General features: G+C 45.4%; 1 protein-coding gene across 2 annotated transcripts in view; it reads left to right on the top strand.

Annotated features, from left to right (window-relative positions):
* Positions 1-27,079, top strand: part of tmtc1 (transmembrane O-mannosyltransferase targeting cadherins 1) — a 182,695-nt gene that overhangs the window by 148,829 nt on the left and 6,787 nt on the right. For both annotated transcript variants that reach the window (XM_078568505.1, XM_078568506.1), the window contains 5 exons: positions 7,515-7,617; positions 9,937-10,072; positions 14,947-15,091; positions 20,828-20,965; positions 22,418-22,540. In XM_078568505.1, the coding sequence (XP_078424631.1) occupies positions 7,515-7,617; positions 9,937-10,072; positions 14,947-15,091; positions 20,828-20,965; positions 22,418-22,540 (645 nt within the window). The remainder of the gene's footprint in view (positions 1-7,514; positions 7,618-9,936; positions 10,073-14,946; positions 15,092-20,827; positions 20,966-22,417; positions 22,541-27,079) is intronic.

The following is a 27,079-nucleotide window of genomic DNA, read 5'->3' as shown; positions in this document are numbered from 1 at the left end:
AGTTGGAGGAGCACCGAGTTCTTGGAGGATTAGGGCTGGAGGAGGTTATAAGAGATAGTGAGGGGCGGTGGGCGATACAATTTAGAAGATCTCAGATTATATTCCTAGTCTGTGCTGATTTCAGAGAGGCCACCACATTTAGTCTTGATGCTCATGGGTTTGTCATTTGGTGACCCTTCCCCCCCCCCTACTCCCTGCTGATTCCCACCCCTTTCTGCTCTTTAAAACCATTGTAGGGCTGGTGGAAAATAGATGGAAGAGGATCAGTCGCCCATTATATGCCCCGCCTGAGGAAAGTGGGTGGGGTGTCGAAAAGGGAGGTGACTTGCTACTGCTGAAAGTCCTTGAGCGTAGACAATTGCTAAATATCATCCGTGATTACCTCTTCCACCTCCAGTCAGAGTTAAAGTCAAATATTAAACTCACTCCTTCGAAGATTTTTTGCCATACTGAATTTTAATAGAGTTTATGATCAGGTTGAGACTGCTCTAGCCCACGACATCTAATCATTGACATTACAAGATAAAACTGCATATGCAAGGATGCTGGTTCACATGGTGCCTATGGAAATGCAAACCCCAGCCCCCCATTAGAGATGATGAGGAATTTGTTTGAAGTATTACAAATAATTATTATTACATTGCAGTGATTTGAAATTATAGTGTGTGGATTGTGTTTACCAAGGGCACAGGGTGTTCAGGTGTCAATGCAGTGACTGGAGTGGGAGAGTTTGATTATTCCAACAACAACTTGTATTTATATAGTGCCTTTAACATTACAAAACATTCCGAGGTGCTTCACAGGAACATTATAAAACAAAATATGACACAGCGCTCAGTAAGGAGGTATTAGCACCTCCTTAAAAAGGTGCTTGGTCTTAACTAGGTTTTAAGTAGTGTCTTAAAGGAGGAAGGACCAAGAGAGAGATAGAGTGGCTTAGCAAAGGAATTCCAGAGCTTAGGGCCTAGGCAGTTGAACTTGCAGCCACCAGTGTGGGAGCCATTAAAATCGAGGATGTTCAAGAGGTCAGAATGATGGGAGCACAGATATCATGTTGTGGGGCTGGAGGAGATTACAGACATAGGGAGGAGTGAGGCCATGAAGAGATCTGGTGAGATTTAAAATTGAGGCATTGTTTAACTGGGAGCCAATGTAGATCAGTGAGCACAAGAGCGATGGGTGAACAGCATTTGGTGCAAGTTTGGTCACGGGCAGCAGAATTTTGGATGACCCCAGGTTTATGGAGGATAGAAAATGGGAGAGCAGCCAGGAGTGTTAGAATGGTCTAGTTTAGAGGTAACAAAGGCATGGAGATGAGGGTTTTGACAGTCACTAAGCTGAGGCAGCATTGGAATCAGACAATATTATGGAGGTGGAAATAGGCAATCTCAGGTGTGGTCAGAAGCTCAAGGTCAGATATGATACCAACGTTGTGAACAGTCTGGTCCTGCTTCAAGCAGTTGCCAGGGAGAGGGATGGAGTTAGTCGCTGGGCAACAGAGTTAAGAGCAGGGTCTAAAGACAATCGGTGGGATTTTCCGCACCCGTCCACCGTCACGATCTTCCGGTTGCACCGCGAGTCGGTGGACTTCTGGCTGGGGCGTCGCCTCACTTGCGGTGGGTCCCACCCATGATGGGGCCGGAAAATCCCGGCCTTTGCCTTTGTTTTTCCCAATGTTTAATTGAACAAAACTTCTTCGTATCCGCTGCTGGTTTTCAGACAAGCAGTTTGGAAGCAGTGGAGGTGTTGAGAGAGGTGGTGGCGGTGAGGTAGAGCTGTGTGTTGTCAGCGTCCATGTGAGAAGTGACATGTTTTACGATGTTGTTGCTGATGAGAAACAGGAGGGTCTCAGGTATAGATCCTTGTGGGGACACCAGAGGTAAAAGTGCAGGAGCAGGAAGGGAAGCCATGACAGGTGATCCTCTGGCTACAATGAGATAGATAAGAATCGAGCCAGGTGAGTGCGGAAGAGAATTTTCTGATCAATCGTGTCAAAGGCTGTGGTCAGGTCCACAGGGTGAGGAGGGCAAGTTTACCTTTGTCGCAGTCATTTGCGACTTTGATAAGAGTCATTTTGGTACTGTGTCAGAGGCAGAAATCTGATTAGAGAGATTCAAACACGGAGTTCCGGGAAAGATGGGCATGGATTTGGAAGGCAACAACACATTCAATGACTTTGGAGAGGGAAAGTAGATTGAAGATGGGGCAATAGATTGCAAGGTTGGAAGGGTCAAGGGAGAGCGGTGATGACCACAGCACCGTGAATGGTCCTGAGCAAGCACCCATCTCCTCTACTGCAGGAATCACTCAGATTATATCCATTCACTCAATAATTCACATGCAAGCTCCAAAGCCCATTTTATACCAGCATTGGGTGGGCTCAGGTAGAGTGCAATGCAAGATTTTAATGGGCATCCCTTTTGGGATGTTTGCCTCCATCATCCAGTCCACTCTATCTCTGTCTCCAGTCCCACAACCAATGTTGTTAACTCTTAACCTGCTTCTGGAGGGGCACTAGTGAGCCACCCAGTTGCGAAGGACTTTGGGAGTGGGACAATAACAGTTGGCCTTGCCAGCAGTGCCCACATCCAGGGAAAGAATTCCTGCTCATTTCTGTTCAGAATTCCTGGTTGGAAGCTGTGGTCCCTGCAGTGGCTCACCCTGGTTTCAAGATCAGGACCATGCAGCACAGTACAGGCTTGTAAGGCTAGATGGAGGAGATGGTGAACCCTAATGCCTTTGGTGGGAGCTGTCTGTGCTTGCCTCCAAGGGCACCTGGACTTTTGCAGCTGCAACAATGTACTAGTAATGCAGTAAACGGAGAACGGATTTGGGCTGGGTATTCTGATTCTGGCAAAATTTATTAGGTAGGTATCATTATTCCTGTTGTAATCGCATTTTGTGGTTACTAATTCCATTTTGTGGCGTGTCTACTCCCTCCTGAAGAGATGAGTAAGCACTGGAGGGAAAAATGGTGTGATTCATGAAGCATTGAATGAATACAACCTGTAGGCAATGCACAAAAATCAGTTATAGAAACTTTGGACCAAGAAGATTTATTTGAGAGGATTAACTACCCTTAGTGTCTAGGTAATGGGCTTCTGAGATAAGGTTAAGCATGAAAGCAGGCAGTTTCTCCGGTACGTCGATGATTACTTCGGTGCTGCTTCATGCTCTCGTCGGGACCTGGAAAATTTTATTAATTTTGCTTCCAATCTCCACCCCTCCATCATTTTCACGTGGTCCATCTCTGACACTTCCCTTCCCTTCCTTGACCTCTCTGTCTCAATTTCTGGTGCTAGACTTTTCACCAATATCCATTACAAGCCTACCGACTCCCACAGCTACCTCGACTACAGCTCCTCACACCCCACTTCCTGTAAGGACTCCATCCCATTCTCTCAGTTCCTTCCACTCCGTCGCATCTGTTCTGATGATGCTACCTTCAAAAACAGTTCCTCTGCCATGTCCTCCTTTTTCCTTAACCGAGGTTTTCCACCCACGGTCGTTGACAGGGCCCTCAACCGTGTCCGGCCCATCTCCCGCGCATCCGCCCTCACGCCTTCTCCTCCCTCCCAGAAACATGATAGGGTCCCCCTTGTCCTCACTTATCACCCCACCAGCCTCCGCATTCAAAGGATCATCCTCCATCATTTCCGCCAACTCCAGCCTGATGCCACCACCAAACACATCTTTCCTTCATCCCCCCTGGTGGCATTCCGTACGGATTGTTCCCTCCGGGACACCGTGGTCCACTCCTCCATCACCCCCTACTCCTCAACCCCCACCTATGGCACCTCCCCATGCCCACGCAAAAGATGCAACACCTGCCCCTTCACTTCCTCTCTCCTCAACGTCCAAGGGCCCAAACACTCCTTTCAAGTGAAACAACATTTCACTTGCATTTCCCCTAACTTAGTCTACTACATTCGTTGCTCCCAATGCGGTCTCCTCTACATTGGAGAGACCAAACGTAAACTGGGAGACCGCTTTGCAGAACACCTGCGGTCTGTCCACAAGAAAGACCCAAACCTCCCTGTCGCTTGCCATTTTAACACTCCACCCTGCTCTCTTGCCCACATGTCTGTCCTTGGCTTGCTGCATTGTTCCAGTGAAGCCCAACGCAAACTGGAGGAACAGCACCTCATCTTCCGACTAGGCACTTTACAGCCTTCCGGACTGAATATTGAATTCAACAACTTTAGATCTTGAATCCCTCCTCCATCCCCACCCCCTTTCCGTTTCTTCCCCCTCCCTTTTGTTTTCTCCAATAATTTCTATAGATTTTTCTTTTCCCACCTATTTCCATTATTTTTAAATCTATACCTTTAATGCCCTGTCAGTCTTTCCACCCCACCCCCACTAGAGCTGTACCTTGAGTGTCCTGCCATCCATTCTTAATTAGCACATTCGTTTAGATAATATCACCACCTTCAACACCTCTTTGTTCCTTTGTCTGTGCCATCTTTTGATTATCTGCTGCTATCACTGCTTGCTTGTCCCTACAACCACCACCCCCCCCACTTCTCTCCCCCCCCGCCCCCTCACTTTAAACCAGCTTATATATTTCACCCCTCTCCTGATATTGCTCAGTTCTGTTGAAGGGTCATGAGGACTCGAAACGTCAACTCTTTTCTTCTCCGCCGATGCTGCCAGACCTGCTGAGTTTTTCCAGGTAATTCTGTTTTTGTTTTGAATACTATCTCAGTGCTGTGCAGACCCCTGCTTTTTGTTCTCAAGATCTACTGAAAATCAACAATTACTATGGTAATCTCCTGCAGTTCCTTCTCGTTCCTAGCCCACCTAGGCAGTGCCCTTAGCTCATTTTCCATTCATTATCTACACGTATCCTTTTGACAAAATCACAGGCAACCGCAGAGCCTGAAGATGGCATGGCCGAACTCCATCTCAATCAGCAGCCTCCGTGCCACTATCCACCGGCCTGGATTGGCATCAAGCCATGGATGAGCTGGAACTTTCAACATCAGGAAGGCAGAAGCATTCATTTTAAATCTCCATCAGAAACTTCCCACCTTAGCTCCTCTTCCCGGTCGCTCAGGAGGGCTGAGCCCAATGGTGTGTAACTTCTGTGTGTGTTTTGATTCCTGATTCCTGGGATGGCAGGATTGTCGTATGAGGAGAGGTTGAGCCGACTAGGCCTGTATTGACTGAAGTTTGGAAGAATGAGAGGGGATCTCGTTGAACCGTACAAAATTCTGACAGGGCTGGACAAACTGGACGCAGGGGTGATGTTTCCTCTGGCTGGGGTGCGGGGGCTTCTAGAACAAGGGGTCATGGTGTCAGGATACGGGGTAGACCATTTAGGACTGAGATGAGGAGAAACTTCTTCACTCCGAGGATGATGAACCTGTGCAATTCTCTACCACAGAAGGCTGTGGAGGTCAAGTCACTGAAAATATTTAGGAAGCAAATAGATTTCTAGACTCTAAAGGCATCAAAGGGTATGGGGAGAGAGCGGGTGCATGGTGTTGAGATAGTAGGGATCAGCCATGATCGTATTGAAAGGGGGGAGCAGGCTCGAAGGGCCGAATGACCTACTCCTGCTCCTATTTTCTGTGTTTCTCTGTTTGATCCTGTGGTGAGCTTCAAAACTCACATCAGGCCTGTCTCCATTTCTGGCCCCGCCACACCCACATCGATGCTGAAATCCTTATCCCGTGGTTATCTCCATGCCCAAATTTTTTAATGGCCCCCTCGTCAGCCTCTCCCCCTGCACTGGACACCACTACCAACACCACATGGACTGCAGTGGCTCAGGAAAGCAGCTCACCACCAACCTTCTCAAGGGCAATTAGGGATGGGTAATAAATGCTGCCTTTGCGAGTGACACCCACATTCCAGGAAAGAATTAAAAAAAAACCCTGATCTTCTCCACCACACCCCGCACTAAATCTTGCTCAATAACTCCTGTTTCTGTGTTGGAAGGTTAGGTGATTGACCCCTTGTAGCCGGGCTTGAGCACATCATCTAGGTTAACACTGCTGGGCAGTGCTAAAGCAGAACTGCATTAGCAGAAGTGCTGTCTTTCACATGCGACATTAAAACCAGGAAACGCCTGTTTGTTCAAAAAGGCCTTCAAAATGCATTGGACACTCTATAAAGAGCAGGAAGTTCTCTCAGTAGCCTACAATCCTCCTTCAAACATCAACACCAAAGCAGCAAACGACCGATCATTCATCTCATCGCTGTATGTAGGACGTGGTTGGTATAGATTGTATACTGCGTTTGCCTGCAAAACACTCGCTGCATGCCAGAAATAAATAATTGTACATGAAATACTTTGAGGGCGTTCAGCATGTAAGGCTATACAATTGAAAGTGTTGTGTGAAAGAAAGACTTGCATTTATATGGTGACTTACATGACGTTAGGAAGTCCCGAAGTGCTTCACGGAAATTCAGTTCATTTTTTGCAGTGAAGTTGCTGTTGTAATGCAGCAGCCAATTTGCACGCAGCTAGGTCCCACAAACAGCAATGTGATAATGACCAGAGAATCTGGTTTTTAAGAAATTGTCATTGAGGGGTAAATGTTGGCCAGAACACCAGGAAGAACTCCCCCGCTCACTTTGGAATATTGCTGTGGGATCTTTTGTATCCATTTCAGAGGCAGACAGGGCCTTGTTTTAATGCCTTATCCAAAAGGCAGCACCTCTGCCCTTAGGACTGAAGTGTTGACCTGGATTTTGTGCTCAGGTTTGTGGAGTGCAACTTGAGCAGTTGGAGCAAAAGTACAATCTACTCAGTCATGGCTCGCATTCAAGTTCCAGCTAAGTTTCTTGCCACTGGCCATGTGTTACATGCCATCAAACTCAAGAACCTCCATACTTCATTCATGATTAACTTACTGTCATTGAAGCAAATAACTTTTAGAAAATGCCACAGCAACAGTGGCTGTTAGTCTGCCGGTCCTTTCTGAATCCAGCTTGACTATGAAATAAAATGGTGCTTTTTAAAAATTTCTTTGTTATCAGTCTTAAAAAAAACCGGAGAAGGGAATAACTTTGCTTAACTGGTGATTGAAAACCATCCAGTTGCGTAAGAAAGTTTGATTTTCTATTAGGTGGGAAGTTGGTGCACCGAAAGGAGGGGCTTGGCAGGCAGCCAATGGCAAGAACGTGGGGGCGGGTCAGTCCGAGAAGGGAGGTCATGTGATAACATCTCCAGGAATACGTCCAACTGGAGTTAGCACATCTGGATTGTAAGGGTCTCACGTGAAGTTAGCTTGGCTAGTTTCCTAAACTTAATCTGTTACTAGTTTTGGCAGCTTCACTCAGACAGCAAGAACATGGAAGGTGCCAGGCAAAATGGTGCTTTTTTTGACGCTACAGCCTACTGGAACTATTTCATCATGAAGGAGATCACAGTCACATTAAATCTTACCCCCATTAGACATCCTGGTGCTCTTTCAATAGGATCAGGAGTAAGAATTTCCCATGTTAAGTGTTATAAAATAATATACTGTCTCCACACACCCCCCCTCCCCATCTTTTCAAAGGAGCGATTCGGAGAGGCTGATGATATATATGTGAGCGGCATTGAAAACTGTCCTGAAAACTCCGACCTCCACAACAACTATGGCGTCTTCTTAGTTGACCAAGGTAAGAAATGGAAGCATTATGATCTGACACATACTAACCACATATTGTCGGTTGGACTTGTCCTCGTTCGTTGTCTGAAGATGACAACTCCTGGGGCACTGTTCTACAAGTTTGCTCCAATATCATGCCTGGGTTTCCATTCTTCGTGCGAAAACCTGAGAGTGAGTATCGACAAACCCCTTGAAAGCTCTCACTCCTGTACCCCAGCACTGCCTTGGTCGTACCTTTTGTAGAGCAGTCTTTCGTGTACCAGTGTGAAGTTGTTCCAATTCCCACATCAGTATTCCCTGAGTGAGCTTGTCCATTTAATCCCAATTTGAGGCAGTTTTGGGCAGTAGGCTCATGTTAGCTTGAAACTAAGATAAAAGCAAAAAACTGCGGATGCTGGAAATCCAAAACAAAAATAAAAATACCTGGAAAAACTCAGCAGGTCTGACAGCATCTGCAGAGAGGAACACAGTTAACGTTTCAAGTCCAAATGACTCTTCAACAGAACTAAGGAAAAATAGAAAAGAGGTGAAATATGAGCTGGTTTAAGGGGGGGTTGGACAAGTAGAGCTGGATAGAGGGCCAGTGATAGGTGGAGATTGCCAAAATATGTCATAGACAAAAGGGGGATTGGAAAGGGGGTGGGGATGGAGGAGAGAGTTCATGATCTAAAAATTGGAGAGACCAAAGGCAGACTGGGTGACCGCTTTGCGGAACACCTTCGGTCTGTCCGCAAGCATGACCCAGACCTCCCTGTCACTTGCCATTTCAACACTCCACCCTGCTCTCATGCCCACATGTCTGTCCTTGGCCTGCTGCAATGTTCCAGTGAAGCTCAACGCAAACTGGAGGAACAGCACCTCATCTTCCGACTAGGCACTTTACAGCCTTCCGGACTGAATATTGAGTTCAACAATTATAGATCATAAACTCTCTCCTCCATCCCCACTCCCTTTCCGATACCCCTTTTTTCCAATAATTTATATAGATTTTTCTTTTCCCACCTATTTCCATTATTTTTAAATGTATTTCCATCCATTGTTTTATCTCTACCTTTTAGCCTATTTCGATCCCTTCCCCCCACCCCACCCCCACTAGGGCTATCTGTACCTTGCTCGTCCTGCTTTCTACCCTTAATGGCACCTATTAGCACATTCCTTAGCTAATATCACCACCTTCAACTCCTCTTTGTCCTTTTGTCTATGACATCTTTTGGCTATCTCCACCTATCACTGGCCCTCTATCCAGCTCTACTTGTCCCACCCACCCCCCTTAAACCAGCTTATATTTCACCTCTGCGGGCTTGAAATGTTAACTGTGTTCCTCTCCGCAGATGCTATCAGACCTGCTGAGTTTTTCCAGGTATTTTTATTTTTGTTTTGGCTTGAAACTAGTTTGACATTGGCCAAAACCAAGTTACATATGACCCTTCCAGCCAGAAGACAGGGAGACTTTGGTCTGGGCTTGATATGGAACCCAGGTCTAAGTGGTGAAAGGACAAGATCCAACATAAGTAGTGAATTTTTAATGTATTTTCTGAAGAAGGCTCTTCCTTTTTTAATCTCTTGAGACATGTGCCTGAGGGTGGAAACATGCTACCAAGTCCCTGAGTGAATGCCTCAGTTTCAAACATGTCACTTGGAAATGAGTGTGTCCCAAGGAGACTTGGAAACCAATTCTCTTCCTTGTGAGGGGAGTATTTAACTTCTCTTTGTTCTTCCCCCAGTAACCCAGCAACAACTAAGAATTCACTGAGCAAAGGACCTGTGATCATTAAATCACATTCAGCGCTCTTAGCACCGTGTGTTGGTACATCAAATTGTGAGTTTATAGAGTGCAATCCTTTGGGCTGGGAGAATGGCCACAAACTGAACCAGAAGCCCCTGTGACAGATCTGTTGCAGGTTCTTGGCAATGGAAGGTTTGGACTTAGCTCAAGAAGGATTACAAATCTCCCAAAACACCAACATTTCCTGGAAACAGGCAGCAGCTGTGGAGAGAAAAACAGTTTTTCAGGTTGATGACAGTTCTGAAGAAAGGTTATCAACCCTCTCTGAAAGAACTTGGCTGAATCACGTCAATGGTCAGCACAGAAAGAGGCCATCCAGGTCATTGTGTCTGCGCCTTTGATAGAGCTCTCTGATTGGTCCTAATCCCCTGCTCTTCCCCCTTTGTCCATTTCTTTTTCTTTATCCTTTTCAAGTATTTATCCAATTCGATATTGACAGTTACTGTTGACTTTGCTTCCACCGCTCTGTCATGCAGTGCATTTCAGATCAGAACAACTGTCCTTGTCTATCTACTGAATGTTGGAATTTATTGCATTTTGTAGGAGATGCGAATGGAGCATCGGCTCATTACCTGCACGCCATTCAGCTAAATCCCAAACATTACGTTGCCATGGTGAATCTTGGTCGATTGCTACGTTCAGCTAACAAGAACAAGGAGGCTGAAACCTGGTACAGGCGGTAAGGTCGCTAACACGCTGTGATTTTGGAAGGAATTCTATCCATTTGGTCTTGTGAATCAGCTTTGTATCAACATTTCAGTTCCTGTGGCCGATTTACTTTGCTTCGATTCAGAGGGTGGGGTGAAAAATCTCCTCTTGTTGGCTGTGTGTAAGTTCAGGCATGAAATTGGACCAGTCTCTGGGTGGTTAGGGGACCACAGCCCAAAACTGCCCCTTCGATTGACAATTTAATACAAGTGGAGGACGAGGGTGGTTGTGGGAAATGAAAATGGTGCATGAGATTAAACCGTCCAAAGGGTATCTAGTGAGTGAGATGTTAAACCAAAGCCCCATGTGCCCTCTCCCACAGCACAATTCGAAAAGGAGCTGGGGTGTTCTCTCTGATGACCTGGCCAATATTTATTCCTCAACCAACATCACGAACAAAGTGATCATTTTGCCATTATCACATTGCTGTATTGTGGGAGTTTGCTGCATGCAAATTGGCTGCTGCATTTTCTAGATTGCACACTGGCTACAGTTTAGAAGTACTATTGGCTGGAAAGCAATTTGGGAAGTCTTGAGGTCATGAAAAGTGCTATATAAATGCAAATATTTGGTTCTATCGACAATGCTGGTATTTTTTTCACACAGAATTGTCACGTTAGTAGAACATAGGGTTCTGACCTGAGGTTAGTGGGGACGGGCAGTGGGGCTGAAGAATGGCATCAGAGCAAAGGAAGCTGAACTCTGAATCTAACCCTGCTGGAGTGTCTGTGATTGAAAGCCAAAGTGTTCCACTAACCTCCGTCACCTGGACCAACACCAGAATGTGACTTTTTTTTAGGTAGACCAGGTTTAGCAGGATGAGTGCACCTCTGATAATATGAACCCAAAATTGAAGTACAGCAAAATCTCACGGGGTTTGCTTTGATCAAGCCTCCCACCAGGGGACAATGCTCAGAAACTGCGGGTCCTTTAAAACGTAAAATGCTGGAAATTCAGGACAGGTCACTCAGCATCTGTATAGATAAAGTACAACTTAAAATTTCAGGTTTAAACCTCTGGTCAAAACTGCTACAACAAGTTTGATGTGCAGTTTTTGTGGAACTTTATAAATTGTAGTGATAATGAAGAAATTGTCAGGTGTGGTAGCCTAGTAGTTATGCTACAGACCTGGACCAGGATTTTACAGCCCCGCTGTGGCATGTCTCCCCCCAGCGGATGTGCCGACCCACTTAAATCTCCATTCAGTTCAGCAGGACCGTAACATCCCACTGGGAGGGCCCATAAAATCCTGACCCTGGAGTTCATGAGTTCAAAACCTAAATTTCAGGTTGTGAAATTGAATTTAATAAATCTGATGATTCACTGGCTAGAATCAAAATAAAGACATGAAAACTGCCAAAATGCCATACAAATTCTTATCACTAGTGCGGTAAGTAGGGGCAGAGAGTACAAAAACAAGGAAGTTATTTTGGTTTGGGCTAAAATGGAGTATTTAGTCCAAATCTGGGCACTGCACTTTAGGAAAGATGCAAAGACTTGAGAGAGGGGGCAGTAAAGATTGACGAGATTGGCCCCAAGGTTGAGCAACTTCAGCTACGTGGTTAGATTGACGAAGCTGGGGCAGTCCTCCTTTGAGAAGAGAAGATTAAGAGGAGATTTGAGAAAGGTGTTCAAAATCATGAGCGGTCTGGACATATTAGATAAGGAAAAACTGTTCCTGTTGGCGGAAGGATCGAGAACCAAAGGACACCCGATAAGGTGAATGGCAAAAGAAGCAACAGTGACATTAGGACTTTTGTTTCGATCCAGTGAGTGGTTAGGATCTGGAACACACTGCCTGAGAGTGTGGTGAAGGCAGATTCAATCAAGCCTTTCAAAAGAGAATTGGATAATTATCCGATGAGAAAATTTGCAGGGCTATGGAGAAAAGGTGGGGGATTGGCACTAGGCGAGATCCTCTTGCAGAGAGCCAGCAAGCACAGACATGATGGGCAGAATGGCCTGCTTCTGTACTGTAACCAATCCATGGAACTGAAGGCTGTGTGTCACTCCTACCTGCTCTGGGCATACACGTGTCTTGAGTAGTGAGGGACAGTCCCTTTTAATATGTAAGGCCAGAACAGGAAACACACAGCACAGCACTGTAAAGGCTGGTCAATGTGACTCCTCTAAAGTAGCCTAATGAGCCTCTTAGTTGTTAAAAATAATCCATACAAAAAAGAAGGTCCTTTACCACCTCCTCAATGTAACTGGCGATGGGCAATAATTCAGCCTTGACTTCAGTATGTGTTTACAGTCAAATATGAACACATGCTTTTGGCGGGGGCAGGGGTTGCAACAAGTCATTAGAAGGCTGGATGAGGACATGATCCGGCACGGCCATAATACTCCCTGCAGTCGATTAACCACTATCTGGCCCCTCATGAGAGGAATGGCCATTTGGACATGGTGCCCGGAGGGGATCATTCCCCAGCGAGAAACTAGCCCAGCTCAGATCAACTAACATGGTGGACACAAGGAATTGAACCAGGGACCTATTGGTCCAGATGCCTCATTTATTGATGGAGCCATTATTTCCAGACATTTTCAGCCTATGCAGCTGTGGTAATAAGACATTGTGAAAGAGATTGAGGTAAGAAAGCTCAAACACGAGGAAGGAATTTGGAAAACTAGAGAGTCATACAATTGTTGACAAAAAAATGAAAATACCTTTGAGTAAAGTTACGAACAAATCTGAGAGAATTTGGGATACCTTCCAGAAACTGGCACTTAACCATTGTGTGTTTCTATTAAGCTCTTCAACCCATTATGTGGTATAAATATATGGCAAGTGTTTAAGTAGCTCTTGTAGCTCAGAAGAGCTCATTTATATTTTTATATTTGCCAAACACAATTCTGCTTCGCTACCTCCATAATATGTTATTGACTTAGCCCGACACTTTTAATCTCTGAAGACAAAATTCGACAGAGTTCCTCCCCATCCTCCAACAGTAGTAAAGAACCCAATTAGCTAGCCTTACTCACATCCTAGGACCAGTCTCCTTGGCCTGGCTTCTTAGTGCTCCTCACAAATGGATCACTGTTCCCATGCATAATTTGATTGTCCTCATTGTGTGTACTGGCATCAATCCCATTCGTAACTACATATATTTATATCCAATTCTTTCTAAAAGGAGTTAATTGGAATGGCATTATCTATTTCATTCCTCTTTGGAGGAAACCCTTGGGAATGAGTTCTATGCTATTATTCACAGTATTTGGTGATTCCAAAATAATTTTTAAAAAAAAACACAAGATTTGTTTATCTCTGGTCCAAACAGGCCAGGAAAGTCACAGCTTCAGGTTTCTGACCTGCGGGGACTTTACTGATCTCGGTCAGGGAATTGATAGGGCTGCTACAATCGCCTCAGGGACCTGGTACGGGTATTGGCCAGGGTCCAGGCTCATGGAGAGAACAGGACCAGGCCACATTCAGGCACTCATTAAAGCTCAAAGATTGACTTGGCCAAGGTACTGGAGTGTGGCCACGCAGGAGAGACAGGAATGAAATGAGAGTGGTTTTTTTAAAAAAAAGCAATGGATAAACATTGAAAAATTAATAGTACAATTTTTGAAAGGGGTGCTGGTTCATTACACTCCCTCTGGGTTTATACTGACAAATGGAAGCCAAGAGTTGATGAGCAATAAGCAGGAAAACAGATAAATACAAAATGCAAAGAAAAAGTGCTGAAAAAACTCACCAGGTTAGTCAGCAACTGTGGAGACAACAAAGTAGTTTATAAATCAGGTGGGCACCCTCCCTTGGTATGGGAAGAAATGGCAGGTGAATAGCAACAAACAAAGGAACTGAACAAAGGTGAGGGGGAGATGCACAGCCCACACACTGGCAGCATGCTTGCCGCACACACTCCACACATCCACCACACGCTCTCCAGGACTTGAGCCGAACAAACTATGCTGACACATCAGTGAGGTACTGAGGGAGTGCTGCTCTCAGAGGTGTCATCTTTTTGATGAGGCGTTAAACAGAGGCCCCATCTGCCCTCTCAGGTGGATGTAAAAGATCCCACGGCAATATTTCCAGGAAGAACAGGAAAGTTATTTTCCCTCGTCCTGGCATTTATTCCTCAATCAACATCACAAAAACAGGTTATCTGGTTGCTATCACATTGCTGCTTGTGGTAGTTTGCTGTGCACCAAATGCTGCATTTCCTACAATACAACAGTGACTACACTTCTAAAATACTTCATTGGCTCTGTTTGTGAAAAGCGCTATATAATTCTTATTGTTTTCTGCCTATCCCCATCTTTTTGTCTTCGATTGTGTTCTCATCCTTTATGTGTGTTTGTTTACCCCACCACTGCCCCCATCCTTTCCCTGTTCCAATTCCTTTTTAAATGCTATGATTTCTCCAGTTCGGATGGTGGGCCCGTATCCCAAAGGTTAACTTGTCTGCTCTTTCTACAGCTGTTGCCTGGCCTGCTGAATATCTCTGCTTTGAATTAAGCAGGAAAAAAGGCTGATTTGACTCCAGTTTTCCTTAAGGAACCTTGACAATTAAGAACGCTTGGAATAAATGAAACCCATCGATTTGGTGAATGTTGTTTGTTCCATCAATGGTAGGCCCCACATTCAAATCTGCAATGGCTAAACTGGCTATTCCCAGCCGCTGACCTCACAGTGACTTCCCACTTAAACTGGTTGACCCTTGAACACTGGGGCAGGATTGAGAGGTGGCCACACTGGCAGATTGCTGTGTTTTTCTCTCTCATTTGCTTACAACCAGACTGTAGTCCGGAGATGGATGCCTCAGATCATGACAAAAATTATGTATCGGAAGGTTTGTCCACACGTTGAAGATGTTCTGTTGTTACTATTTGCAGAGCACTCGAGGTAACCAGGACTGTGGATGTTCTGTCTCCACTGGGGGCTCTGTACTACAACACAGGGAGGTATGAGGAGGCCCTACGTATCTACAAAGAGGCCATTACAATGCAGCCCACAAACAGCGAACTACAACTGGCAGTGGTACGTACATTGCTGAAGGAAACTTGAACATTAAAGGTTGTTGACCTGAAACGTTAACTCTGTTTCTCTCTCCACAGATGCTGCCAGACCTGCTGGGAATTTCCAGCATTTTCTGTTTTTATTTCAGATTTCCAGCATCCACACTATTTCGCTTTTGTATTAAGGTTTTAATTAACGTGACCTGCGCTTGTTGATGGTTAGAAACTGTAAAGATTATAATTATTTGTAGCTGTATCTTATGTACCCAGGTGTAGTGTTTGAGGAAAATGTTATGCTCCCCTCGTTCTACAACACCCATTCCCTCTTAATGGCCAGCTCTGTACTATTCACTCCACCCAAGTACACCATCCTAATTCCATAAGTCCTCACTATCCCTAATGCTCTCCATCTCCCTTGACTGCCTCTTCTCCTGACTCTACCCCAAGTATTCACTACTTTACTCCCTCAGTTAGTCACTGTGCATCCCAAGGTATTCACTACCCTACAACTGCTCAGCTCCATTAACTGTTTAATACCCACTTAATCCATAATTCCTCTCTCCATCAGCCCATGCTCTCAAGAACTATGTGCAATGCCACTGAAGATCAAGACCGGCGGGTCCTTTGTCCATTAAGTGTACTGAAGGACAACCACAGAATATAAAATGGTGGCATTTCCTGCTTGTCATGCCACTCTTCAGCAGTTGCTCAATTCTGATTGGCTCCCACTTGGACATTATGGGCAGGATATTGAGTGTGGGGGGCAGGGCCCGCTTGCCGATGTGTAAAATGACGCAGGATGGCGTCGGCCGGAACTCCTGACGTAACCCCGCATCATTTCAGTTTTCAGGTCAGCGGGGATGCAGCCAAATCAGCTGTGCACCCACGACCTGTCAACGGCCAATTGAGGCCATTTAAAAACTAATAAGACTAATAAAACAAGTCATTAATTGACCTGCCCGTCCAACCTTAAGGTTGGCGGGCAGACCGGGAGCCCTGGCGGGCTCCAGAAAAAGCATGAAACCTCATCCACAGGCGAGATGAGGTTTCATGTAGGCTTTTAAAAACTTAATAAAAGTTTAATTAAAAGTGATGGACATGTCCCAACTCATGTGACAGTATCACATGAGGGGACATGTCAGGGAAATTTTATTTTTCTTTATTTCACATTTTTGAATTAGGCGCCGATCTCCCTGGGACAGCTCTTAGCCCCAGGGAGATGAGTGCGCTCTTTCATGCGCATATGTGAAAGAGCGCACTCTTGGCTCAGGGAATCCCCTCGCTCCCAGCCCGCACAGGGAGTGCATAGTGCTTCCTGGCGGACGTTACGCTGGGCTGGCCTTAATTGGCCCACCCACCTAAAATGACGGCGCCGATTGGAGGTGCGCCTGCCCGCGCCCACTCCTGCACCTCCCCCTCCAACGGGAGGGGGGAGTTCTTCCCTATGTCGTTTTTGATTGACTTATAGTTCATATTCATCAAACAGCAACAAATCAGAACTCAGTAGCAAAATCTCAAAGGAACAAATAAAGAATGAGAAAATTTGAATTGTTACAACTGGTCCCCAGGTCAAGTTCCCCAATTTGTTGTGATCCCAGATGAGATACTCCAAATTGTTAACTTCCTGAACAGGACCCCAATTTTGTTATGCTCCCGGGTGAGGAGGAATGAGCTGGCTCCCCTTCTTTATTCAACACCCTCGGCTGATCACACCAAGGTTTAATTTAAAAGGGATCCCTTCCTTCATGGATCCCTTTTCCCAATCCAAATGTAGTTATGTTTTAGAAGGAGCCAATTTAACCAGACTTTATTGAGTCAAAGAAAGAGTAAGTTTATTAAAAACTCGAGAAAAAATAATAAAAATGGAACACACATACACATAGATCAGAAATGAGAAGTTAAGTCCAAAAATAAAAGTTTAAAAGGCATACGAACCTGTCTTTGGCTTGTCCCTGAGGAGTAGATGGCGAAACGTTGCATCCATTAAATTGGGTGATTCTGCTAGAGCTAGCTTTGGCAGTTGGGCAGTTGGTTTGGAGACACTTGGTTCCTGCAGGTTAGCTGAAGGAGTTGTTCTGTTTCCTTTTTGACTGTGGCTTTGCTGTCTTGCCTCCAGCCAGAGAGCAAGAAAGAAGAGACTCTTACCTGCATGCCGCAGGGATGTCTAGTTGATGTTCTTCTGCTGTGATCGTCACAGCACCCACTAGCACACCAGAACTAGAACACACAGATCAGGTTTGCAGCTAGTTTTTTTTAACCCATTTTCTTGTGTATCCCTGGAGGGGAAAAAAAAATGCCTTTTACCCAGAATCTGCTTTCCTTCAACTCCGACCATTTCTGCATTCTGAGGTATAACTCATCAGGAGATGGTTCTGCTGAGATGTAATAATCAGTTTCCATTGTCTCCACAACCACAGGAGATTAGAGTTCAGTCTTTTGCATTACATCTCTTCCCTTCAAGTGTCTCTGTCTGAAGTAGGCCTTGACACCTTTTCAGGTGCAACATTCCTTTCTCTCTGGACTAGTTGGTCAAGTATAATCCACATAGAAATTCCCCAGAAAGTGGTTACTTTATATTCTCAGCTAGCTTTTGCTTATAGGTCTTTTTAAAAACACATGTCTTACTTAAAAATTCAATGTGCCCATAAGTAATTCAGGGCTGTGATCTGCCGTCATGACAGAATTCAACCAATCAAACATGACCAGCAAACTTGACTACCAAAGCTCAATTGGGTTTGGATGGACTTGGGAGTTGTGCAGAGAGATAACAGATGGAATTCAATGGAGAGAAATGCAAAATGCTTCACATGGGGATAAAACCTCACAGAAGGAACTATCACTCAAATGGAAAGAAAATAATGTGTATGAACATGGGGTTCTGACTGGCAATGAATTGACAACAAACCAGAAAACCAGATGATGGGATTTTATTTTTAAAAAGGTCAATGATGAGCTGAAATTATTGGGTAATCCTGTAATTTTATAAATCATTGGTATGACTGCACTTGGAACTGTCCTGGTCACTACAGTACAAAAAAGGATATTGTAGTTGTTGAAAGAGTACAGAAAAGAATAAACAGAATGTTTTAATGGGATGGAAAGGTTAGCCTGTGAGGGACGATTATATAAATAGAACATATTCTCACTGAAAAACAGAAGTTTGAGAGGTGACACTTTGCTACTTTTACAAGTCTAAAGGGATAAGATAATGTGGATCATGGGCAAAAGTTTCACCTTGGCGGGTGGGTGCACTTCCGACCCGCTCAAGCATGACGTGACTCATGTTGATGTCAGTGAGCGCCCTGCAGTCAACATGCAGTCACGTGATCGTTCGGCCTGCAGGCGCGCAAATGAATCTGCAGCACTCCCTCTGACAATTAACAGGCCTGTTAAGGCCATTAAAGTCTCAATTGACTTAAATTTTTTGCCAATCGGCCTTTGCCTTATTGAGGAAATCTCATCCAAGGGCGGGATGAGGTTTCCGATATTAATTTTAAAAAAAAGATAAAAATGTTTGGACAGAATTTACATCAGCCCTATGTTCAGGTGACCGATCCTGATGCCTGGACATTTTTCTCAGCATTTGAAAACCTTTATTTATGGCTTTTGAATTCTTAAACTCCCTAAGGCGGCTCTCTGCCTTCAGGAGGCTTCCTATGAACGCTCCCCAGCGCCTGCGCTGACTTCAGTGCTTGCCCTCCTCCCGCCCCCACTGAGCATTTCAGTGCGCTTTTCACACTGGCTTGCCGTTAATTGGGCAGCCGGCCTGAATTTGTATTCGGGGGCTGATCGCGGGAGGTGGTCAGTTTCCTGGCTGCTCCCAGGCCAACCAATCACGTCCGCACTCCGATCTCAAAACCCTGGCCTTAGGCTTTGTCAAGCAAGCCCTGTGTTCCTGTGTGCCAATAAAACCAGAAAGTGAAGGTAGCAAGTCATGAAATGCAAATCAAGATTCTTTCTGTTGCAACAAATCAAAACTCTATAGTTGTAAGGAGGGATGAAAGCCAATTTTAAAAACTTGGAAACAATTTTCTTTTCCCAAATTTGGAAATCCAAGAGACAAAACGGATCTTCAGGGCGGGATTATCCCAAATTTACACTAAGTGCTGTAGCGGGCAGGTAAAACGATGTTTTACCCACCGGCCGCGATGGCGGCTGTATCTTCCCAAAGCTGCCACATTACTTATGCATTCCCGGGAAACACGCTGTTTGCATGGTGGGCAGGCTCCCATTCGCCCGCCACGCTGTCACCTTGCCGCTTCATCACGCTGGCACCACATTTAAAGTACAGCCACGCTCAGTGCTTCCAGCCCAGGACTGCGACCCTCGAGCTCCTTGAAGGCCTGCTGTGATGTCCTCTACCCCCACAGGAGGTAGCAGGAGGGCAGCTACATTACCTCTCTGGCTTGGTAGGTAATGGCTGTGGTGATCAGTGCCAATGTTGCGCAGAAGAGGTTGGCCATCCAATGCAGATAGAGGATAAATGATCTCATCCGTGCAGCCAGGGTAAGGCAACCATCTCATCACTCTAAACACACTCACAAGCCCATCACACATTCACTGGCATCTCACTCACTGCCAGCTCAAGGGACATCACCACCCATTCTCTCACACACACCCTCACATGTCCATCTGGCCTCATCTCCTCTGGAGGCTGCCTCCTCAGCTCTCACCATCTTGAGGCCACTTGCACAGTTCAGCATGTGCCCCCACACACACCCTGGGATACCCTCCTTCCCCAGTACAGCTCTCACCCTGCAGCCTCTTCCCTTGCCTGAGGCCACTTCTCCCCCTTCCCCAAGCAAGCCCTAGCCCTGCAGCCATTGAAAAGCCACCCACATATGGCTGATCTGGTAGGTAGAGACCTACCCGTGAGCCCCCCTAAAAGTGATGTGGCGCTGTCTGTGAAGCCTGGTGCTGATGACTGTGAGTGTTGACCAAAGCAAGGTAGGCAAACAAACCTTGAAGTGCAAGCAAAGTGCAACCCGCCAGGTGCATGTCGCTTATGTGCTGTTGTGAAATGTGTCGGCATGTTTTCCCGCCGATGTGGGTGGACGATCCAGCGGGGAGAGATGAGTCCGGTGGACTGGCTTTATAACCATACGCTGATGTATTACTATAAAGTTCCCGGTGTCCGATGGCGGGAAACGCAGCTCACCATTAGCGGGCTGAGCGGACAATCACAAACCGGTTTCACGTCATCGCCAAACCAATCGTGCCGTATTGTCCGCTCACGACACCAAACACACCCGATGCCGGCAGGCAGAGAATACCCTGGCCTCAGTTCCGGAATTCCCTGCTTAAACATTTCCTCCTTTATGTTGCTGCTTAAAGCCCTACCCCCTTTGACCAAGTCCACACCCTCATATCTTTATGTGGCTCGGTGTCCAATTCTGTCTGATAATGCTTCAGTGAAGTGCCTTGGGATGGTTCACTATATTCAGGTGCTACTTAAATGCAAGGCTCGCTTTTATTTTGAGGTGTGCCACGTGTTTATTGTACAATGTTTAGTCCTGAGCAGAAGTTCTTCCCATATTGCCAAGAGTCAGTGTTGGTCAGATTGGAAAGCCTTGAAAAGAGACCTTTGTGGTAGTAATTCATGCTCAGGGCTGCACAAACACTGTAGGAGATTTGGCAGTTATTCCTTTTTGCCTGAATAGTTGCCAACTGGGCTCTGGCCTGTTGTTAATGCTCTTTCACTACTCTCCAAGACAGGAATGTTACACATTAACTGCCGTCTACTCAACTTGTTTGCTAGGCCCAGGTTCTGTCTGTTGCTGGCAGAGCCAAAGAAGCTGAGAGACTCATCAATCAAGTGGCGAGTGAAAGGAGTGACTGCCTGGAGTGTCAACGCCTGTTGTCTGTTATCTACAGTAAAAAGGGCAACCTCAAAGAGGTAAGGATCAATCCTTATTAAAACATCCCTAAGGATAGTGTAGTAAACACTTGCTTGCCAGCTTATGAATGAAGTAACAAGTATTGCAATGGGTTTTATGGAAACGCAATGAGGTCCTGCATTTTACATAAAATTTGCATTGAGTTTACAGCACAAGGCTCAATAAGTCAATGCTGGTTTATTCTCCACCTGAGCCTCTTCCCATTCTACTCACCTTGTCGATGTATCCTTCTGTTGCTTTATCTTTTCATGTACTTCTTTTGCTTCCCCTGAAATGTATCTATCTAGTCACCTCATTGGCTCCCTGTGGTAGCAAATTCCACATTTGAACCACTCTCTGGGTAAAGAAATTTCTCCTGAATTTCCTATTGGTTTATATTTATGGCCCCTGGTTTTGGTCTCCTCCACAAGGAGGAGACATCAGTTGTCTTTCTTGTCAGTTAGTACGGTGGCTATGACGCTGCACTTGTTTTTGGCCTCTGTTCCAAGGTTCAGGGTTCCTCCTCTTGATCACTATCCAGTGATCCTCCCCTCCTGAAAGTGGGCATGTCTGGACACAGCTGAGGCCAATATGGGGCTAGGCTGTGGGATCTCTCCTTCCATTGATAATTCAATGGAGCTCTCAGTCCCACCAGAGATGAGGGGAGAACACTGGCGGGAGGATGAGAAAATAATTAAAATCATGAACAGTGCAGAGTGTGCCAAGAAACACCCTTTATTATCCAGTTGGAAATACATGTAACATTCAATATTCAGCAGTTTAATTATCCTTGGTGTGTGTGTGTGTGTGTGTGTGTGTATTTACTCATGTTTCTCTGTGTTAATGCATATGTATTTATGCAGGTGTGTGGCATTGTGTTTAGTGTGTGTCTCTGTTTATCCATGTGTGTCTGTTGATGCCTGTGTATGTTTATGTATGTGTCTGTGTGTGTCTATGCATATATGTCTCTCTTTATGTATGTGTCCATTTATGCACGTTTGGCTGTTTATGTTTATGCATGTGCATGGCTGTTTATGCATGTGTGTCTCCATGTCTATCTGTTTGTGCGTGTGTCTGTCTGCATGCGTCTGTTTATGCATGTGTATCCGTTTTTGTATGTGTCTGTGCACCTGTGTCTCTGCTTATCCATGTGTTACTGTGTGTCTGTTTCTGCTTGTGTGTCTTTGTGTCTGTTCGCATGTGTACATGTGTTTCCATGTGTGCACGTTCATGCGTGTGTGTGCTTATGTGTATGTCTTTCTATGCATGTGTGTCTGCTTTTGCACGTGTGTGTGTTTATGCACTTGTGTGTCTGCTTATAGAAATGTATGTTTATACGTGTGTCTGTTTATGCATGTGTACCTATATGTGCTTAGAATTTGGATTTTTTTTGTGCAGTTGAGTCTGTATTTTCTCAAATATGAGACGACAAAGGGATGAGTGCTCACAATCTGTTCCTCTCTCACACCCAGGCACTTGATGCTGTCAAAAGGGCCGTCAAAATGAAGCCCAAAGACCCCAAAATCCTCGCGGAACTTTATTTTTCAGAAGGGAATCTCTTGAGGGAGCTGAATCAGCTGGATGTGGCATTTGAGGTGCGCTGTTTATCTAACTATGAAACGCTCTTCACATTCTGAAGTTGCATCGCATCATTTGGATCTAGATATATAATACATGAAATGTGTTAAAACTATTTATTCCTTTCTTTAATTTATTTTTTTCTTAAAGTTCTTATCTCATTATTTTCCTCCCCTCTTGTCTCGAAATTGTTGATTCAAAAAATGTAAGCTGCTATCCAAAAGATGTTGGACAGCTATTTGGCTGTGAAAGGCACTACAGCTGTGCTCACTCCTATCCTCACTTATTGTTTAAAGTTGCACACTTCCAAGTAGGTGTCACTGTGGAATGTTCTGCAGATCCGACACAGATGCAGGTTTGCTATGGGTAGTTGGTAGTACTTCTGCCTTTGTCTCAGAAAGTTATAGGTTCAAATCCTACACCAGGACTTGAACACACGAATCTAGCCTAACACTTCAGTGCAGTACTGAAGGAGTGCTGGGCGGAGGAGCTGGTTTTTGGATGGGACATTCAGCGGAGGGCCCTGCCTGACCTCGTGAGTGAATGTGAAAGTACCAGGGCAGTATTTTGAAGAAGAGGAAAGGAGTCACCTTTCTGATGGAAGGTCACAATTTGAAATGTTAACTCTGTTTCTCTCCCCACAGATGCTGCCAAACCTGCTGAGTATTTCCAGCACTTTTTGTTTCTATTTCAGATTTCCAGGATCCGCAGTATTTTGTTTTTGGAAACGGTATCCTGGCAAATATTTACCCTGCAACCAGCATCACTAAAGCAGATCATCCAGTCACTATCACATTGCTGTTTTGGCAGTGCCATTTTATAAATTCTTGCACAGGAGGTGGATGTCACTGGCTGGGCCAGCATTTGTTGCCCATCCCTAATTGCCCTTGAGAAGGTGGTGATGAGCCACCACCTTGAGCCGCTGTCCTTCATGTGGTGTAGGTACACCCACAGTGCTGTTAGGGAGGGAGTTCCAGGGGCAGAATTTTTAGGCCAGCGTACGGGCGCGTGTCCGACCCGATTGGATGTGAAATCACACGAGATGACGGCGGGCGAGCGTCCTGATGTCACCCCGTGCTCGAGTGACATTTCGGTCAGCAGACGCGCGCAAAACTCAGAAGCGCGCCCACCAACAATTAAGAAGGCAGTTAGTGTAACTAAACTTGCAATTGACTCCAATTTCTTGTGGTCCGTCCAACCTTACAGTTGGCGGACGAGCGAGTTGGCCAGACGGACTTTACATTTTTCATGAAACCTCATCAAAGGGCGGGATGAGGTTTCCGTTATTAAATGAGAAAAGAAATCTATGCACAGCATTTTTATTATGTATATGTTCAGGTGGCTGATTGTGACGCTTGCACATTTTTTTCCCTGATATGAAAAACTTTATTTAATTCTTTTCAAGTCTTCAGCTCCCTGAGGCAGCTCTCTGCCTTCAGGGAGCTTTCATTCAGCGCTCGCCCGCGCCCGCGCTTATGTCAGTGCCCACTCTCCTCCCGGCCCCACCCAGGCAGCGCTGAGCCTTTCAGCGCATGCTTCATGCTGGATGACCGTTAAATGGCCAGCCAGCGTGAAATCGCAGTCAGGGGCCGATTGCAGTCGGCGGACTGTTCCCCGGCCGATCCCAGGCCCGCCGATCATGCCCGCCTGCTGACCTAAAAATCCTGCCCCAGGATTTTGACCCAGCGACAGTGAAGGAACGGTGATATATTTCCAAGTCAGGATGGTGAGTGACTTGGAGGGGAATTTCCAGGTGGTGGTGTTCCCATCTGTCTGCTCCCCTTGTCCTTCTAAGTGGTAGCGGTCATGGATTTGGAAGGTGTTGTCTAAGGAGGTTTGGTGAGTTGCTGCAGTGCATCTTGTAGATGGTACACACTGCTGCCACTGTGTGTCAGCGGTGGAGGGAGTGAATGTTTGTGGATGTGGTGCCAATCAAGTGGGCTGCTTTGCCCTGGATGGTGTTGAGCTTCTTGAGTGTTGTGGGAGCTGCACTCATCCAGGCAAGTGGGAGTATTCCATCACACTCCTGACTTGTGCCTTGCAGATGGTGGACAGGCTTTGGGGAATCAGGGGGTGAGTTACTCGCCTCAGAATTCTCAGCCTATGACCTGCTCTTGTAGCCACAGTATTTATAGACTGATTCAGTTCAGTTTCTAGTCAATGGTAACTCCAAGGATGTTGATGTGGGGGATTCAGTGATGGTTATGCCAATGAATGTCAAGGGCAGATGGTCAGATTCTCTCTTGTTGGATACGGTCATTACCTGGCACTTGTGTGGCACGAATGATCTTGGAGGCAAGAGTCCAACCCCTCAGCCAAGGCTGACAACTTAGTAAAGGATAATTTCCCAGTGACACAAGAAAAACATTCCCTGAATTGGCCATCAAACCTGGGGATAATTGCCCTGACTGAACCCCTGGCTAGAGGGAGTACTTTTCATGCCTCCAGTCACTATCCAGTTATCCCTGTTGGAATGTGAGTGTGTGGATGCATTAGGTGAGGAGAGGGTCATGTCCAATTGTGATGCTCCAACCAGTCAGATAGCCCTTTCTACATCATGTAAGGGCAGGTGGGTGAGATACCAGAGGGAGATCCCTAGCATGAGCTGGGAGGGAGGGAGGGAGGATTAATAAAAAAATTAAAAGATCAGCGTCTTTAACTATCAGCCAAATGTAAGCCTTTTCACCAGGGCCCGAGGGAGGGGTCTGGAGGTGCAGGTGATGCCAAACACTGGGGCCCACTGGCTGGTGGGATAGGGGGGCCCGAGCTCGGGGTTTTAAACTGGGTTCTCAAGTCATCCAGCCAGAGCTTCGGACCTTAAAGACTGGCTTAGAAATTTTGGAAGTGTCAGTTTGAAGGTTCCGATTGTTTGTACAACCGGTCGATCAGTGTCAGGTCACTTTCACCAGTTCCCCTGTGGCTGTTCCCGGCTTTCGGGCAGTTTCTGGATGCTGAACCTTTTTTTTTCAAAGCCTGCCAGAAAACCACAAAACTGCCCAAAGGTCCAAAGGTCAGCAGCAGCTCAGCAACTGTTAAAGTGTTCTCCATTTAAAAATGGCAAGTGAAATCCCTGCAATTATAGAAACAATTGGTGCTGTGTATGTGTGTGTGTGTGTTAGATGGGAGGTTTGGGGAGACGATGGAGGGGGAATGGGGGGAGGTTAGAGGGCTGGTTGGAAGGTGGCTGAAAGGGGCTGGGGGCAGTTAGAGGGGGCAGATTGGAATAGGTTTGGGGGTAAGGTTAGCTATAGAGTTGAATTGTTTTGTAAATGTAGTGATTTCTTTGTAACCACTTTTCTAACATCAGTTGATTGTTCCAATTTCACCATTGCTACAGTCACTCTGCATACTGCATGGAGATGTAAGGAAAAAAAGAGAAAACCTACATTTATACAGCATCTTTCATTATGTCCCAAATTGCTTTACAGCTAATGAGATACTTTTGAGTTATAGTCATTGGTTTAATGTAGGCAGTTATGAAATGGCAGAGTAGGGTTGAGAGGCTGAATGGCCTATTTCTGCTCCAAATACGTATGTCCATATGCCATTCTGGATGGATGAGATGAACTTGGCTAGATGGCGTTTGTCATCCATAATTATCTTGCAAGCAGAGAGTGGAATCATGGCTGGAGTTCTGTTTATTTTGTTGCTAATGGACGTTTACTGTGAGCAGGTTTTGTGGGATGAGATCCCCAGGACAGGAGTGTGCAATGGGCTTATAGTGAATCAGTAACCTGTTTTACACTTAACATAATTCTCAAGATCTCTTTCCATTGTCCTTTTGTCTACTTGCCTGTTATCCCACTCTATCTTGGTGTTTTTTATGAGTTTTTTGAGGTATTGAAATATTGTGATAAAGTTGTTTTGCATAGTAGATATTGAAAATATATTGCAGTGAGAAGCAGCAATCATCAGAGTCTTCGGACTTGCTGATCAAGAAAACAGAGATACAACTGTGAACCATTCAGTCTTTGTCCTCTGGCCTCTTGAAAGTTGCATCACACAGAGACACCTGAGGGCTCCGACACTTCTTACTGACAGTGAAGACCTACGCTGTTCAATCATTCCACTTTGTTGCTCAGGAGTCATTTGATCTTTCTACCCTGTGAGATTACTGATGAAATAGAATCCAATTGCACCCCTTGTATGAAATAATTATATTGAATAATATCAGGCACCATTCTACAGGATGGAAAAGATCTTGTGCATTTTATCTGGGCTGCAAGTATTGAGTCTATCCCCAAATACGAATTTCCTGTCACTGTGTCCATTTGGTATAACATACAGAACATGTTAATGAGGGCTGAGGCAGTCACCAAAATCAGTGTCATCATCTGCAGTGTTATAACTAACTAATGGGATATTTTCCTGTCAAATTAACATATTGCATGATGCTGTTAAACTACAATTTGTACTTTCTGGTTTGTTTAATAGCTGTGGTGGTATCACCTGTAGGGTGCACATAAACCAACGCTCCGTTATATCGTTGCTGCTCTTAATATTAATGACCCATGCCTCATATATATCAGATGATATTTGTAACCAGATGTCAATAA

Source organism: Cetorhinus maximus, chromosome 22, assembly GCF_964194155.1.
Source record: "Cetorhinus maximus chromosome 22, sCetMax3.hap1.1, whole genome shotgun sequence".
NCBI lineage: Eukaryota > Metazoa > Chordata > Chondrichthyes > Lamniformes > Cetorhinidae > Cetorhinus > Cetorhinus maximus.
This window is presented reverse-complemented; position numbering and strand designations above follow the sequence as displayed.